This window comes from Sardina pilchardus, chromosome 1 (genome assembly GCF_963854185.1).
Source record: "Sardina pilchardus chromosome 1, fSarPil1.1, whole genome shotgun sequence".
NCBI lineage: Eukaryota > Metazoa > Chordata > Actinopteri > Clupeiformes > Clupeidae > Sardina > Sardina pilchardus.
In genome coordinates this window covers 42,113,378-42,130,537 of record NC_084994.1, presented here as the reverse complement: position 1 = coordinate 42,130,537, position 17,160 = coordinate 42,113,378, and the positions used below count along the sequence as shown (strand labels likewise).

The following is a 17,160-nucleotide window of genomic DNA, read 5'->3' as shown; positions in this document are numbered from 1 at the left end:
TCAGGACAAATGTCGTTGTGAAATTGTCGGTAAGTGACCAGGAAATGTCTGCCTGCCCACGTTGTTGCAACATGACTTGTTTGGTGTGGCTGCACCACAGACGTGGGTCAGTTGATTACCACGCTCTGAGACAAGACACTGAAGCATCAATTCTAGTAACACATTTATCGGGCACGACAGCCAAACTCCCACAAGTAGGGTTTTTGAATAATGTGTCCAGGTCAAAGGTCAAAGATCCAAGATCAAATCTGCTGAGCAGCTAGACTTTCAGTTTTACCTGACATGACTTTAGCGAACATGTTTTTGGGAATGCATTGTGAACTATGATGAGAGCCGAGAGCTTGGCTTGCTTTTTTTAAAAAGACAGTCATAAGCGCACTTTGAATAAAACTGGAGTTCCTCTTTTAAGAGACTGGCAGCGTCTTTAGTGTCAGCGTCACAACCACAAGTGACGCCTACGTGTTTACAGGATGTTTGACTAGAGCACCACAAAGGCATCACTTTTTCACATACAGTACAGTATGGTCTCTATAAAGGTCATTTTATATTTACACAACATAAACATTAACCATCTCTTTCTCTCTTCCTCTCTGCCTGTCTGTCTGTCTGGCTGTCTCTCTCTTTCTCTGTCTCTATGTCTGTCTATCTGTCTCTCCTCTCTCTTTCTCTTTCTTTCTCTGTCTCTATGTCTGTCTGTCTGTCTGTCTCTCCTCTCTCGTTTTCTGTCTTTCTCTTTCTTTCTGTCTCTGTGTGTCTCTCTCCTCTCTTTCTCTCTCTCTCTCTCTCTCTCTCTCTCTCTCTCTTCAGATCTGCGGCAGGCTTCAAGCAGAATCTCATCCAGGATGAGGATCGCTTCCAAAGCTTCTGCAACAAGATCTTTGCCGGCTGGGATTTCTGCATCACCAATGAGAATGCTGCCAGACTGAAGAGGAGCAGTTTGCTGTACGAACTCAAGGTGGGGAGGCTTTTTAGTCTGCTTTTCCACCCTGAGGTGCCGGGCGAAATTCAAATTCCCCGGAAGTTCAGGCAGGGTTCACCCAGCCTAGAGGCATTTGACTCTTCTGTTTTTTTCTGCATGCTCTACCTCTCCCACACACACGCACACACACACACACACATACACATACACCAAAAGCAAAACACCAAAACTTCCTCACAAACACACAGACATACACACATTGTGTTATTTAGAGAGAAACAAAACGCAAAATCTAACCCACACCTCTAAACATACTTGAAGTTCCTACATTTGGAGAATATTCTCCATTCTTTAGTCCGGTCAATGGAATTAGAGCATTTCTACCGCACTAAAAGATTGTGTCGGTGGCCTGTGACTAACACGATGACCCAATGGTGACCCTGCAGACTGACCTGGAGGAGGAGCGCATCAAGCAGAAGATCGCTGACCGCACGCGCAAGGACAAGTGCCGCATCTATGCACTGCGTGTGGTGCTGAACATCTTTGTGATCGCCGTGCTGGCCGGCTGCTTCTACTGCATCTACAAAGCCACCATGTTCTCCCAGGAGGCCCAGGTAACACACACACACACACACACACACACACACACACACACACGGACAGACAGAGCCACCACGTTCTCCCAGGAGGCCCAGGTAAAACACTCATACATATATATATATACACACACACACACACACACACACACACACACATGTTAACAGGCACAGACACACGCAAATGCACATGCACACACACAATTGTACCTTCTTTGTCTGGTATGATTGGCATGTGTTCACTCATGTATTTGTTCAATCATGTTGGAGTAGCCCACCTTTTTTCATCATCTAGTGCATCATGAGTTATGACCAATCAATGTCTCTACTGCAGCAGATTTCTGAGTGTGTGTGTGTGTGTTTGTGTGTGTGTGTGTGTGTGTGTGTGTGTGTGTGTGTGTGTGTGTTTCACTAGAAAAACAGTCAAAAGGAGGTGAACTTCATGGTGGACCTGATCTACGAGTACCTGCCCTCCATCGTCATCACCATGGCCAACTTCATGACGCCGCTGGTTTTCAGCCTCATCATCCAGTTTGAGGACTACTCCCCTGCCTTCGAGATCCGCTTCACCCTCATGAGGTGTGCAGGAGAACACTGCGATTAACCGTGATTACAGGAGTCGTTGTTGTGGTTGTACCTAGCGGGCAAGGCTAGCTAGATGGTGGTAGTGTAGTGGTGAAGGAGCTGGGCTAGCATGCAGTGGCCTGAAAAGTTGTGGGTTCAATTCCCGGCTTCCACCGTTGTGCCCTTGAGCAAGGCCCTTAACCCCAAGCTTTGCCTGAGACAAAATGTAGTTGAATTGACATGTGTAAGTTACTTCGGATGAAAAATGTCTGCTAAATGGATAAATGTAAATGTACTGTACCTGCAGTGTAGGAATCTAATGCCCCCACAACATTTTGGAAGTCTCACGTGCACCTCTTGTGTGTCCTCAGGTGTGTGTTCATGCGGCTGGCCAGTATCGGGGTGCTGCTCTTCTCCCTCTGGGTTCAGATCACTAGCTGTAATATAGGCAAAGAACATGTGTGTGTCTCTTGCGGCTACAACTACGAAGGCTACCCCGTAAGTCCTAGGGCTGCAACTAACCCATTATTTTGAATATGCCAAAATATTGATAAATTAACCTTACATCTTTTGCTTTACATACATTAATAAAGAAAACATCCATGTGGATAGTATATACACTTGACCTGATTGTTGATTCCTCTGGTTGTCAGTGTTGGGAGACACATGTTGGACAGGAAATGTACAAGCTCATGATCTTTGACTTCCTCATCATCGGAGCAGCCACTGTGTTCGTGGAATTCCCTAGAAAGTAAGTCTTGGGTTGTGAAGATCGTTTTAACTAATCGCATAAATTAGACACCAAAGTGGCCACCAATCGAGTCAGGGAAGAAATACACATGTTTACAGTTTACAGTCACAATTTATAATATTACTTTTTGAAGCTACTGAGCCCGTTCCTGTAACATCTTGTACCAGCAGGAAGAGATCCTGTGTGAAAGAGATTAGCTGGACTCATTTTTATCTTGTACCGTAGTTCTTGGAAAAGTTTTAGAAAAGGAATGTAGTGAGAAAAGGAATAAACTGTGTGTTTGGGAAAATTGACCTCTACCGTGTGTGTGTGTGTGTGTGTGTGTGTGTGTGTGTGTGTGTGTGTGCGTGTGCGCGCGCGCGCTGCTTTGGCTGTTTTCAGGATCATCTCTAAGTACTGTCACTGTGGCCTGGCCAAGTGGTGGGGCCAGCAGGAGTTTGCCATCCCCCAGAACGTGCTGGAGATCGTCTACGGACAGACCATCTGCTGGATCGGCACCTTCTACTGCCCCCTGCTGCCCGCCATCAGCACCCTCAAGTACTTCATCGTCTTCTACATCAAGAAGGTAGTCAGCAACAGCAACCGTACTAAGCCTGTATAACGAGATCATTATACATTTGCGTGTGAAGTATTGTTTGTTGTGTTATTCCAGATGTTGAGTTCAGTGTTTTTGCAAGACACCTCTGATGCTCATACATGGGTGTGTGTCTGTGTGTCTGTGTGTCTGTGTGTGTGTGTGTGTCTGTGTGTCTGTGTGTCTGTGTGTCTGTGTGTCTGTGTGTCTGTGTGTCTGTGTGTCTGTGTCTGTGTCTGTGTCTGTGTCTGTGTCTGTGTCTGTGTCTGTGTGTGTGTGTGTGTGTGTGTGTGTGTGTGTGTTTTGCAGGTGAGCCTGATCAACAACTGCCGCCCCTCCACGCGTCCGTTCCGAGCCTCCAGCTCCAACTTCTTCTTCCTGGTGGTGCTGCTGATTGGCCTGGCCCTGGCCTGCGTCCCCGTGTTGGTCAGCATCGCGCAGTAAGTCCACCACCGCCACCTGACTTGAGCAGGCCACTCAGCCTTACTTGGCAACACTCTGAGCAGAAAAAAAAGAGAAAGAATCCAGTGCCCCACCATCCCGTACAGTAATTATACTGTATAAACAAGTTACGGTTACAGTAAGATTACAGTTGCATTGTTCTCTGCACTGTGACAGTAAAGTTGAATCCAATCTAATATAATGTAATCTAAAATACACTAGTGACTCTGTGGTCATTAAGGAGAACTAATGGGTGTGGTTTGGTGTGGTGTGATGTGGTGCTCCTCCATTTTAACCAGTGCCTCATGCTGTAGAGAAGCATGCTGTAGAGACCAACCATTTTTAACCACATAGTGTAAGCACTCCATTTTACATCTGGTGGTTGTTAGATCCAGCGATTCCTATCTAGTCAATAGCATGCAACAAAATTATGTATGCATCCCCCTTCCGAGCATATATGTTCCAGTCGAAGATAATGAGTAAAGGCTGGCCTGTTTGAAATGGCCTCATTTACCAGTATTCATTAAACTGGTAATCAGTCATTTTGCTGTGAGGAAAAAAACAACTATTATCTACAGATTTATTCATCAAGCATCATTCAATTCAATGATGAATCATTGTCTGATCAACATCGTTGAAGATCATTGTCTGAACAAAAACAAAAAACAATTATCCAGAGTTTTTTAGAGACAGAATATCATAAATAGTCCAGAGCTGTTTTATCTCTGAGTGCAGGTGCATGGAGACAAAGGGAAGTCCAGAGAAAGGGGAAACCGCAAGATATCGCTAACAGCAGAGCTAAATTAGGCCAGCGGCCAATTGTGGAAACCGTACTTATCTGTCAGATCAAAGCAAACTAAATATTTGTCACACACACACACACACACACACACACACACACACACACACACACACACACACACATTGACTTAAGTATAAAGTAATATGATTATCACTTGTAAAACAGGTTCTAGTCTAAGCACAGTCATACTGTGTGAACCTAAACAGGGGGAGTTCACAGTAATTACTACTACCATAAAATGCAAAGTTTAATGTTTCAATGGTTTTAGATAAAACCTTATTGGGTGATGTACACGTATTTTTGAAATTAAAGAGTGTGTTTTCCTGTTTTGAAACATTCCACTGATGTGCGATAAGGTGACTGTGATTCACTACTCTCAACACCAGGATTCAGTTGCTGTATATTCCCAATTACTCTTATCAAGGTGAAAACTCACTCCCTATGAGTTGTGGAACGTGAGCTAGGTATTATGTTCTTGATATACAGATAGCAGAACCAGAGATCTAACCAGAGCTCCACTCAATCCTCTCTGGCAGAGCTGTGCTATAGTAGATCTTGGCCTCCCCACAGTAACTTTCCACTGCAGCATGAATCGTAATATCGCTGAATAAAGTAATGTTGTGCGAAACCTCTGGTCTGGGTCTCAGGGCTGGCCAAAGAACTGGCTCGCGGGTGGAATAGATATCCAAATATTTGTCTTTTGTGTGTTCTGTTGTGTGCCCTTTTTAAGATAGATGGAATAATTTGATTTCCACAACATTATGCAACGTTTTATCTTATCTCCTAAAAGCTCGTGAGTATGGAGTGAATGTTATATTTGATAGTCTTATCTCCTGTTCACCACCTCCCTTTCAGGATCAGAAGTTCCCAGGCCTGCGGCCCGTTTATCAACCACACCACATCCTGGGAAGTGGTGCCGAAGACGGTGGAGAAACTTCCCATGGGCCTGAAGACATTCCTTTACGCACTGGCCTCCGAGCCCTTCGCCGTCTCCCTCTTTGTCGTCACATGGTGAGTGTCGGTTGTCGGCTGTTTTTTTTTTTTCTTCTTTTACCTGATTTACCCATCCCATCTATGCTTACTGTTGAATACTTATATAGAATTACTGAAATTACACAATCTGGCTAGCAAAACATTTTCACAGAATTTGGTACATTTTTAATCCGAAAAACTTTAGGACTGAATGTTTTAGGGAAGCTTTGCCATCGGATAGATTCTGCTTTTTTTGTTGTTGTTGCAAATGTAGCATAATTTATATAAAGCATAAGGTATACTGCATCATTTTAGTATAACAAATGAAGTTGTTAGTTTTCTCTCGTGAAAGAGCATGCAGCTCTGCTCTCGTGTGTCAGAAAGTGTCTCTGATTTCTCCGGCTGTGCTCCCACATGACCGTGTCTCTGTTTCTCTGCAGCCTGGCCATGTTCTATGTCATTGCCTTAGCTGGAGCTCATAAGAAGGTCATCAACCAGCTCAGGGAACAGCTTGCCATGGTAAGAGGGTTGTGCTTTTAGGCTGTAAGCAGTGCCATCTTTTAGTTGCATCACTGACTGCACACCTCACTGAAGCAGGCTGGGCTTTACTCTGCATGGTTTTTGACTCATAGCTGTAACAGTTGCCATAACAGAAATAGAAAAGTTATTTAAAAGCAACACAATATAGCTTAAAACGACAGCATCAAACTAATGTTGAAGCTGCGCTCACAGAGAATGGAGTATAACATTGGCAACGCACGTCTGGAATGCCCAATATTGCTCTATGTAATGTTGTCGCAGGTAGGAGCATGACTATGGTTTTAGACTAATTTAGGTACCCCCCGTTTTAAATGTTAAATGGTTTAGTCTTCCTTCCTTGCATGCAATGTGGCTGTCTAAAATATCACATGCATTTGTGAAGACGTCTAAACTGAGTTTGGGCTTTCCAGCACCTTTCACACTAATAGAAATCTGCTCCGGCCTCATTGAAGCATATGCCCTGTGCATTGTCACGAGATATGTACATTTGGCTAATTCAAATGTCAGACAAATGATAAACATTTGCAAGGTAAATCATGAAGAAGGACTTGGGTTTGGTGTGACGGCAGGTTAGTTGGCCACATTTCGCCATCTAATAAAATGCTCACATTAATCTACTGGCAAACCAAACCCAAGTCCTTCATGACATGAATAGTAGACATTACTTTCTTTGTTTTACACCGGTTTCTTTTCCTTTGGTTGTTATCACCCATCTGTGCATGTCTCTCCATTGCTTATCAATTTTGATTATGTGTATTATGACAACAATGATCATAATCATATATATATATATATATGTATATATATATGTATGTGATATATATACTGTAAATATATATATATATATATATATATATATATATTTTAATGAATTTATTTTTTGTGTATTCAGGAGGGCCGGGACAAGCGGTTCCTGATCCAGAAGCTGTGCCAGGCCCAGAAGAGGACGTCAGCAGCCCGCTCCTCTGCCGGCCGCTCCTCATCCTCGCACTCCTCAATCTCGCCCAGGAGCCACGAGCGCAGCCCTCACCACAGCACGCCCAGCCGAGAGGACTCCGCCGTGTTCCTGGTCCGACCGGCGCCCGACTCGGCAACCCAGGTCTAAAGCTTCGGGTCAGACGGTCAACAACAGCCCGATGAACAAAACTTTCCTTTTAAAAAAGGAAAACGAAATCTAACAGACTAAATAGAAAAGCAGTTATGAAACGTTCTCCAGGGTATTATTTTGTTTTGTATTCTTTTGTATTGTTTGTTATGAGGGTTTTGGGAGCATTATAACCCTTTATAGTTACCACTGAGACTTTTTTTTAATGGTGTCTATCATCTCTGAGTCGATCATGCTCGGATAGTGATTTACAAACATTGAACAAACATTGTGATCTTAGCAAACTTGTTTTATAGGGATAGATATGCAATTCTCTTGTTTCTTGGTGGTTTGGGGTGTTTCTTTTTTCCTTCTAAGAAGGACCTCTGGAATTTGGTACTGTTTAAAGGAGACGCCACAAAAAAAAAATCGTCGGAAGTGCTTTCCTACAAAAAAATGTGATACTTCTTGAAATGACCACTACAGTTTGGGACTGTTCATTTTTTTACAGGTTTTTCTTTGTGTAACCACTCAGCTAACCATTTACTGTGACCACCTTTAGTGCCTGTGATGAGGACACTGATGGTGATGTGTTTTGTTAACGGTCTCCATACTCTCCTTAAAATAAGGAGGGAGTACTTGCCTGGACTCGGATTTCAAAAGCTGCCTGTACTATTGTATTTTATTGTTTCTCTTTCAGTATTAGGACTACCAGAGATATTTTATGTTGTGCTGATGATATTTATGACTTTTAACATGTGATGTGAACTCTTTTAGTAATAAAACATAACCTGAAATTCTTCACTGTATATTAGTATAATTCATCAACTATCAGTTATCAATATATTTTTGGTGTGTGTTTTTTTCCCCTTTAAAATGACATCTTTTTGCGAACCATTTTGGACTGTGTGACAAACAACAGTAGTTTTGACCAAACGGCTTTGAGCTTTGTTTTGGCAAAAACAAAAAGTTTATTGTCAAACATGTCAAACATGTTATTGACTAAAACTAATAACTGACTACTACATATCTAACTTTAAATTCTTAATGTAAATTAGGTCAAGGTCAAACTGACCCCTGACTCAGTATAATTCAGTACTTACATCAGCGACACTTAAAGCTTTAAAAAGACTTTGCTTACATGTATCATCAGGCAGATGGAAGAAGGAACTAGTAACACTTTTGAAAGTGAAAACTTTATTCTGTGTCTCAAACTGACCGTGTCACTGTTGAATGGAGAATTCCATCTCAGGCAACCTTTGCTTTATAGTTTTCCCATAATTTTCCAGATCAATCTTTATTAGGACATCTACTTCACCTACATACGAAAATAGTCTTTATAACAGTTGCCTTTGAGTCCGGCCCGATAAAGCTATCCGAATACTCCAGGGTCGAGCAGCTGTAAGGACTTCAGCAAACACTGGAAGTTCTGCACTGTCCAGGGCTCTGCAGCCGCCGGCCCAGCCTCTCCACCAGCTCCTTTACTGCTGCTGAGCGGATTGATGATAACTGGGTCATTGAAGGTTACAAGGACATCTGTGGAGAACTGAGGAAGCCGAAAGAGGCACATGTGGATATTCACTGTGTTTTTTGCTTCCTCGTTGAATTTGGAGACAAGTTGCCCCCCAGTCAGGAGCCAGGCGGAAGCGCACTGCTGCAGCGACAGCTCTGCCTTGGGAATGGCCTGGACTGACCGCACCTCACAGGTCCCTGGCTCAGACGCTTTGTTGCTTCCTGCCACATCTTCAAAGTGATACTTTGCTGCATCTTCATTTTCCACATGGCTCTGGTAATCCAGCAGTTCAACTATGATGCTCTGGTCAGTTTCCCGATGAGCAAACACTTCCTGGTTGTCCGGGATCTCCCGCAGCTCACTGATATCTTGCGCACTGGGTGGGATAGTGGCTGACAAGGCTCCTCCAAACAGTGGCCGAGCCATTTCACTGCTTTTAGGGAGAAGATGTTCTTCTAAATGTGGTTACCTCTCGGACAGAGACAGGTTCCGGAGTTGATTGTAAACTCTGAGCTACAAATGAATAAATGACCAATCAGAACCGTCTGCAGGGGCGCTAGTTCCCTCATTCGTTCTGTTGGCGTGAAGTAAGCCTCAGTAAGTGCCATTAAAAGAAGTGCTCTATTTCACAACTATCATATTATACCATGCAAATATCCCTGATCACTAATCCTTGCTGAATAAGGCAAGAATAAGGACGCTACAGCAGAGACTTTGGCTACAGTCAATGGATTGAACCTATGAATTCAACGTGGAAAGAGTACCAGACTAATCTGAAGAATGTTTGCTTATTTAATTACTGGTAAATTATTTTTGTGCTAGCCTGCAAGACATTATATTTAATGTTCTATTTAATGTCAAATTGGCAATTTTCTGCGAAATCCATATACTATAAAACCCATTTTAAAAATGTTGCCCCATACGCTGCTCTCAAGCAGGCTTTTATTTTACCAAATGATGTATTTCCTGTAAGCCGGATATTTGGGATATTCAATGTTGCTCTAGTTGCTTATTGCCGCTCGTTCGATTGATCCCTAGGCAGCGTGGTTGCCGGGTAGAGAGGTTTAGCTTGTCGGCCTCCTTTGGTTGGGGTGCAAAATAAGCAGCAATGGCGAAGTGTTTGATTTTGATGTTCATAATCTGTTCCCATTATGTGGCGTTAACGATTTCAGCAGATGACATCGTTGTGGCATGTGGGGGCTTTGTGAAGTCTGACGTAGAAATAAATTATTCTCTCATTGAGGTACGTATCAAACAGGAAGCGTTTGTGGCTAATGGTAGCCCGCTAACTTGTCAGTTTGCAATATAACCAAGTCATCATTTGGTTTTATGATGGGCATATTTATTTGCTTTTCTTGCCATCCTCCTCTTTTAGATTGTCATGGTATTAGTGTTAATGGTAGCTGGAGTTTCTGTCTTTATTTTCTGAAAGGAGCCATAGCTTGTCGCTATATTTAATCTAGCTTGCCTAGCTGCTACTCACTAGCTAAATTAGCTAACGCTAATGCCAAATGTCGGATCACTTGGATTTCACTTGGCGTAGTGTGCCAGCAAGCAAATGCTTGTTATGATTTACCATATCAAATGGTTTTGGTGCCAGACCCAAACACATCCGGACAATATTAATTAATAACAGTGCTTTTTGCAACCTAGTAAAGCTCCAACTAGTTGGTGGAAGCTCAGCTCATGTCAGTGACAGTAGATGGGGCGGTCAAACCAGTAACGTTATCGTTATCAGGTTATCCTCCTCAGCTGGTGTAGTCCTCCTCAAAAAACCTTCAAATCCGTCAAATGGTAACACATCATTTGATTTACAAACGAGCGCTCAAATACATTGCCATGTGGTCACCAAGGCAGTTGATGTGGTCCCTGTTTAAAATTTAAATCCCCTCGTGCTGAGTCGAGAGTAGCCGGTTACTTGTTCATAATAGGATTATTAGCAAGAGAGAAAACCCACCCCCCTGGAAATGAATGGCAGCCAGTGCAATGGTAGCACTGGCATTAGGAAAGGCCAGTTTATGTGTCACACTATCTGCAGCTTGGTGGATTTACCAATTAACATCCACGATTCTGAAAGGCAGATCGCTGTGCAAGAGCAAAACAGTTTTCAGTAGCATAGTAATTGTAGTTTTGGGGAAGATCATTTTTGGCAGCATACATGAGAGTACTTTTATGTGAATGACAATGGACATATCTTTCATCTCCTTACCTCATTTTAACTAGCCCTAGTTCATGGCCACCACGATTAGACATCCCGCTGTGTCAGATATTTTAGGATCCCATGGATGAATTAGTATATTAGTTCTTCTTTCTGTATATAAACAACATATCCTGAAATCTAGTGCAAATGTGATGTATATTTGAACTGTTGTTTCCAGATTAAGTTGTACACCAAACAAGGATCTCTAAAGTACCAAACAGATTGTGCTCCCATCAATGGCTACTTCATGATACCCCTCTATGACAAGGTACACCTACTTTAGTTTGATTTGTATTTCCAAATGATATATATATACACACACACACACACACACACACACACACACACACACACACACACAGAGACTATTTGTAGTGTTAAAGGTTGATGTCATTGTGTGAACAATATGCAATTTTGAGATGACAATAAATCGAATGTAATTTTTGTTTAATTAACACTTCAGTAAAGATGAATCACAAACTTTGAATAATTCAAGTGTTTTATTATAGGGGGACTATGTGTTGAAGATTGAGCCTCCGTCAGGTTGGAGCTTTGGTAAGAACTCATAATGCTGCTATACTTACTCCATCAAACAGACACTCAATATCAATTAATGTCACCTCAGCTCAGTGCTATTGGCACCCTATGAATCTCCAAAACAGTATTTTTTGCTTTCTCTCTATTAGGAACTCTGCTCTATTAAAGCTTAAGTAACAGTCCTATCCATTTTGAAATCGATTGAACTCCCAGGGGAATTGTCACCAAGGCACTGATGTCCTGCTTTGCAGAGTCTGAGGACAGGAGTGATTTACTTGAGACTGCTTTAATGAGAGTGAAGGAAAATCTTAGGCCAGTTAGGCCAGTCTTTTAACTGTCATCTGTCAACAGTGATCAAGAGGAGTGTAGTGTAGTCTGCATTGTATTACTTATGATATTTCATATCATTTTAATTTCTTTTACATTTTTTATGCATATTCTCCGACTTTCAGTCAAAAGAAAACTTGCACACCAATGCTGCTGATGCAAAGTGCTACCCTAGTGCAAAACATTTTCTGTCTTTCACATAGACGTTCTCCTTAACTCCTTTCAGCGGTAGCTAAACTAATTGTTATAGGTTGCAAGGTGTCTTTCCTTGACTCTCATGACTGTTGACACTGGTGTGTCTGTCTTGGGAACACCAGTGGAAGTGTAGAAATGTATGTAAGCATGTAGAAAGTGAATGAGCTCTATCTGTGTCTCCAGAGCCTACCAGTGTGGACCTTCATGTGGACGGAGTGACGGACATCTGCACCAAAGAGCAGGACATCAACTTCATCTTCACCGGCTTCTCCGTTTCGGGAAAGGTGAGGAGGGGGGGCACTCATGTCACAGTTCCATTCAGTCATTTAGCTGAAGCGTGTATCCAAAGTGACTTAACATAAAAAGGTACAATCAAGATAGTACAGTGCGAGGAGGACATGTTAGTGTGGAAGTAAATACTGCACGCATTTGCGTCATGACTCAGACTCTCTCTTGTCCTGGACAGACATGTCAGTGTAGTGAAGTACAGTAGTGATGCTGCTGGTGGTCTTGCGTCTCTGACCACAGGACACACTGATGAGGATGTACAGTATGGATGTCTCACAGCCGGGCTACACCGGATGCAAAATGGAAGAGCTCCGAATTATGTTTTTGTCATCTTTGCGCTCTTTCTACAGAGTGATTCCTGTTAATTGGTTGCCCTGGTTAGCCCTTGAGTGTTGTTAACTGTGTGTGTGTGTGTGTGTGTGTGTGTGTGTGTGTGTGTGTGTGTGTGTGTGTGTGTGTGTGTGTGTGTGTGTGTGTGTGTGTGTGTGTGTGTGTGTGTGTGTGTGTGTGTGTGCGTGTGCGTGTGTGTGTGTGCGTGTGTGCGTGCAGGTCCTGAGTAAAGGCCAGCTGCTGGGTCCAGCCGGGGTAGAGGTGAGTCTGCAGAAGGAGGGAGCTGAGGCTAGTCTGCAGACCGTGCTCACGCAGCCGGGAGGAAAGTGAGTGCCCGCTGCCCACCACCCACTTGTTCAGACTAACTGTGTGTGTGTGTGTGTGTGTGTGTTTGTCATTTAGCCATTTTTTTCTTTTTAGTCATATGCATCCATTACTTAGGTAGCCTTTTGTGTTGATGACTTCATGAAAAAAGGAATGTTGAAGTAGAAAAGCAGCAATGGGACCTCTTACCATGTGGAAAAGCAGATGTAAACATCTTGAGATGTGAACGTCAAAGGATGTCTCACTTTATTTGTTTATTTCATTGAATAACCTTGTTCATATGCTTGTCCGACAGATACACATTCCTCAAAGTGCTACCTGGAAACTATGAGATCACTGCATCCCATGAGTCTTGGACTTTGGAACAGGTTAGTTTACCCATTGCTCGACCTCTGCACAGAAAAACAGGACCTTCACTCTTTTAGTAAGCATCATGTCCGACTCACACCTCTACTCCAGGTTACAAAATCAAGAAATACAGTAAAAACTATATATCCTACTCGCACCTCTACTGTAGGTTACAGAACCAAGTGATATTTGAATTTCCCCTTGGGGATCAAAAGTATCTATTTATCTACATTTAGAGAGACAGACAGATAGACAGTTCTTTATAGAGACCAGATATGTGACCATTCATAGCGAAATCAGTCGTTTTGCGCACAACGTTATTTTGAGAAAATCAACAATAACAAACTTCCGGGTTAAAATGTTGAATTTCACGTTTTCGCCTAATTCGACTGTATACAGTCTACAGTTTCATATCGTGAACGCATTTCACGGAAAAACATATGTTTTGACTGTTAAACCCGGCAAAGATTCAACACATTTGCTGTCATTCCCGTTGTGCACGTGCCGCTTAAAAAGGTGATTTCTCCTCTTCTGGCATATCGTGACAGGAGAACCATGTCAACTTTGGATGCTGTTATCTTAGCGATAGTTTGTGTAATACCCTCAATATACATATCGTTGGAAAGCTTAGTTTATGGCCGTTCACGTGAGCACAATAACTTAATTTAATTAATTTTACCGAAACGACTGGTTCCGCTTTACAGGGTCACATATGTGCAAAAAAATATGGTTCTAGTGAGAGAGCACTAGATATTAAGAAAGGTGAAAGTGTGTGTTCTCTAAAGAGATGCGTTTGTTGTTCTATTGGGTGTGCTGCAGAAGACCACCTCTGTGCGGGTCTCCAACGCCAACGCCCCCGCGGCCGAGTCCCTGGTGGTGGCCGGCTACGACGTGTCGGGGGAGGTGCGCAGCGACGGCGAGCCCATGAAGGGGGTCTCCTTCCTGCTCTTCTCCGCCACCGTGAAGAAAGAGGTGAGGGGTGGCCAGGGTCAAAGGTCACATCTGCTGGTTTCCTGTTGTGCAATCCGGCAAGCAAGATTACCAGTTTACTTGCGCTGTACAAATGTTAGTTAGGGCCTGGCTGGTCAGAAATCATTGATTTAGGGCCTGGCTGGTGATGAGTGCGTTAATCTTATGTTGGAGAATGATTTTCATTTACTCCGAAAGTGTGACGCTCTGAATAAACAAAATGTTTCGAATGTGTCCTCGGAGTGCTCGGAGAGGCAATTTCCGAATGCACCCTTAATTGCACTAACAAATTAGCATAGACCAGTGGCTGAGGAGAGGTAAGGGACCATAGTGCCCTTTGCTCCGGAGGATTAAAGCCTTTTGATGTCAGCGTTCTGGCCTTGGTGTGTTATGATAAGTGGAAAGGAAACCCAACACCCTTCAGGGCTTATCTATATTTCCACTGCTACCGCACTGACCAGCCAGAACCAGAGATGAGACACACACTCACTCACACTTATTCATTTAGCAGACGCCTTCATCCAAAGAGACTTACATGTCAATTCTATTACAAAGGCCATTGTCCCCGGAGCTACTCAGGATTAAGTGCCCTGCTCAAGGTGGATGCTGGGGATTGAACCCATGACTTTTCAGCCTACTGCATGCTAGCCCAGCACCTTAGCCACTATGCTACCACTGCACCAGACTACACCCCTTGTGTTTTTTTTTTCCGATGTGCTTTTTTCCCCATGTCCTCAGTTTATAGTATCCTACAAGGAAATAACTTCCCACATGCTTTGCTCTGACCGTGGATTGAGATTTGTTTGTTTGTTAATGTGATGGTGGTTGTTGTGGTTGTCTTTCTTTTTGTGTTTGTGGTGTTTGATTGTTTTTGTTTGTTGTATGATGTGGTGATTGTTGTTGTTGTTATTGTTGTTTATATTTGTATTTGTGACGTGACTGGCCCTGCTCCCCTGCTGGCAGGACGTGAGCGGCTGCAGCGTGGCCCCGGTGAACGGCGTGATGCTGGACGACGACGCGCTGGCCTTCCTGTGCAGCGCCCAGTCGGGGGAGGACGGAGCCTTCAGCTTCCCCTCGCTGGGCAGCGGCGCCTACACCCTGGTGAGCACGACAGCCTGCCTCGTACAGCATAGAGGAGAAACATAGGAGTGTCCAGCATTGGGGGCATTTAGGGGCATTTAGGGGCATTTACCCTGATGAGCCCAATAAACTGCCTCATACACATAGAGGAGAATTACACAGAGATAAAAGTAAAAGTCCTACTTCAGAAAGTAAAAGTCCTGCCATGTATTGGTTCTACCTGTGTGCTGAGTACACAGGATTTCATGAACTAGCTGATCTACTTGGTTTAAGAGTTGTGATCATTAAAACCAGCTGATTAATATAAGTGAACGGTTGGAACAAAAAAATTTGGCAGGACTCTCTACTCTCTTCTCTCTGAAGCCAGACTTTTGCATCACTAGAAATATACAGTAGAAGTGTCAAGCAAGCAGGGCCTACACCCTGGTGAGATGTCCACTGTTGGGGCAACAAACACCTACATGAGCAATACGAAGTGGTGGTGTCAAGGAGAAATTGGTTTGTTTAGATGCTAAACAAATAGGAACTCTGCACATCTAGTAAGACAGGAGTGTGTGAGAATGGCTCAGATGTTATAAATGCAGTTTAGGAGCCTTTTTCATGCATGTGTTAGAATGATTGGTACTGGCACATAGTAGAGATGAATGTGTGTACCGACTGTGCTTAGGGAGCTGAAGGCTGATGTGGTGCTGGTGTGTTGCAGGTGCCCTACTACAGGGGCGAGAGGATCACGTTCGACGTGGCCCCGTCCAGGATGGACTTCAGGGTCGAGCACAACAGTCTGAAGCTGGAGGTGAGGGGCAGTCTCCGTTTGGTCTCAAGTCGGACCATTAAGGGGCAGTCTCCGTTTGCTATTTGGTCTCAAGTCGGACCATTAAGGGGCAGTCTCCGTTTGCTATTTGGTCTCAAGTCGGACCACACAAAAACAGTGGATTACACTGAAGAATTTTTGTAGGCTATAGTTTTTTTTTTAATATGATCATTTAAAGTTAATTTTTTTAATTTGGAGTCACACATTTAAGCTAAGATATGAGGCATCTTGGGTAACCTTGATCCGACGGTCGCAATACTGACCTTCATTTGACCTTCATTTGGATTTTGTTCCGCAGCCGATCTTCCGGGTGATGGGCTTCTCTGTGACGGGCCGCGTGCTCAACAGCCAGGAGGGCGAGGGCGTGCCCGACGCCACCGTCACCCTTAACAACCAGATCAAAGGTGAGGACGGGCAGGAGCGGCGCGCTGTTGGATCTTTTGGAGGTTTTGTCTCGTGTGTGTTTTTTTGGATGTTTTGCCTCAGGTGAACTTTGAAGCCACCTGTGGTTAAAGCAACAAGGCGACACAGGTCTCTGCTAATGTGCTCGTTTTAGACAAGGAGGACTCGGGTTGTGCCGGATGCACAGTTGAAGCGCTCCATTCGCGAAGCGTTAAAATAGTTTTAGAAGATTGGTCTACCAGTGTGGCTAGTTCCATTGGTTAAAGTGAAGCTAATTGTTGCAACATGCGAACAGCATGTCGCGAACAGAGCGCTTCAATACCGCACCAAGGGGGTATTCCATCACACGGTTTAGTGACACTCAGCATTAATAGAAGAGCTGTATGGCTTTATTTGCCTAACCATGCCATAGGGCTCTTGTTGTAGGAGGTTTACCACTTACTCTGAGTTAACTTACTCAGGTTTGTCACTAAACCATGTACTTGGAATACCCCCTTGCCATAGCCCGGCTGTTATTGTTGATGTGGACTATGATTAATACTTTGCAGCTCCCCGTCACTGTCCCATAAAGATCTGATTCTAATAAGCCGTCC

General features: G+C 43.6%; 2 protein-coding genes across 2 annotated transcripts in view; one reads left to right on the top strand and one right to left on the bottom strand.

The window, feature by feature from the left end:
• The window catches only part of nomo (nodal modulator), a 39,337-nt gene that overhangs the window by 7,368 nt on the left and 14,809 nt on the right, over positions 1–17,160 (top strand). Inside the window, exons 7-27 of the mRNA XM_062535156.1 lie at positions 808–955; positions 1,366–1,533; positions 1,931–2,094; positions 2,451–2,577; positions 2,733–2,830; positions 3,212–3,395; positions 3,714–3,844; positions 5,503–5,658; positions 6,060–6,138; positions 7,052–7,258; positions 8,857–8,956; positions 9,863–9,999; positions 11,135–11,224; positions 11,466–11,511; positions 12,199–12,299; positions 12,853–12,959; positions 13,253–13,325; positions 14,125–14,277; positions 15,238–15,375; positions 16,058–16,147; positions 16,464–16,569. Coding sequence (XP_062391140.1) covers positions 808–955; positions 1,366–1,533; positions 1,931–2,094; positions 2,451–2,577; positions 2,733–2,830; positions 3,212–3,395; positions 3,714–3,844; positions 5,503–5,658; positions 6,060–6,138; positions 7,052–7,258; positions 8,857–8,956; positions 9,863–9,999; positions 11,135–11,224; positions 11,466–11,511; positions 12,199–12,299; positions 12,853–12,959; positions 13,253–13,325; positions 14,125–14,277; positions 15,238–15,375; positions 16,058–16,147; positions 16,464–16,569 — 2,603 coding nt within the window. The remainder of the gene's footprint in view (positions 1–807; positions 956–1,365; positions 1,534–1,930; positions 2,095–2,450; positions 2,578–2,732; positions 2,831–3,211; positions 3,396–3,713; positions 3,845–5,502; positions 5,659–6,059; positions 6,139–7,051; positions 7,259–8,856; positions 8,957–9,862; positions 10,000–11,134; positions 11,225–11,465; positions 11,512–12,198; positions 12,300–12,852; positions 12,960–13,252; positions 13,326–14,124; positions 14,278–15,237; positions 15,376–16,057; positions 16,148–16,463; positions 16,570–17,160) is intronic.
• Positions 8,421–9,288, bottom strand: LOC134090509 (ran guanine nucleotide release factor-like). The gene has a single exon (XM_062544259.1). It carries the CDS (start codon positions 9,180–9,182, stop codon positions 8,616–8,618), a length of 567 nt encoding a protein of 188 aa, XP_062400243.1. The 5' UTR covers positions 9,183–9,288; the 3' UTR covers positions 8,421–8,615.

Bases quoted from the DNA above. Each gene is read 5' to 3' on its own strand.
- LOC134090509 (XM_062544259.1), bottom strand. From the start codon at position 9,182: ATGGCTCGGCCACTGTTTGGAGGAGCCTTGTCAGCCACTATCCCACCC.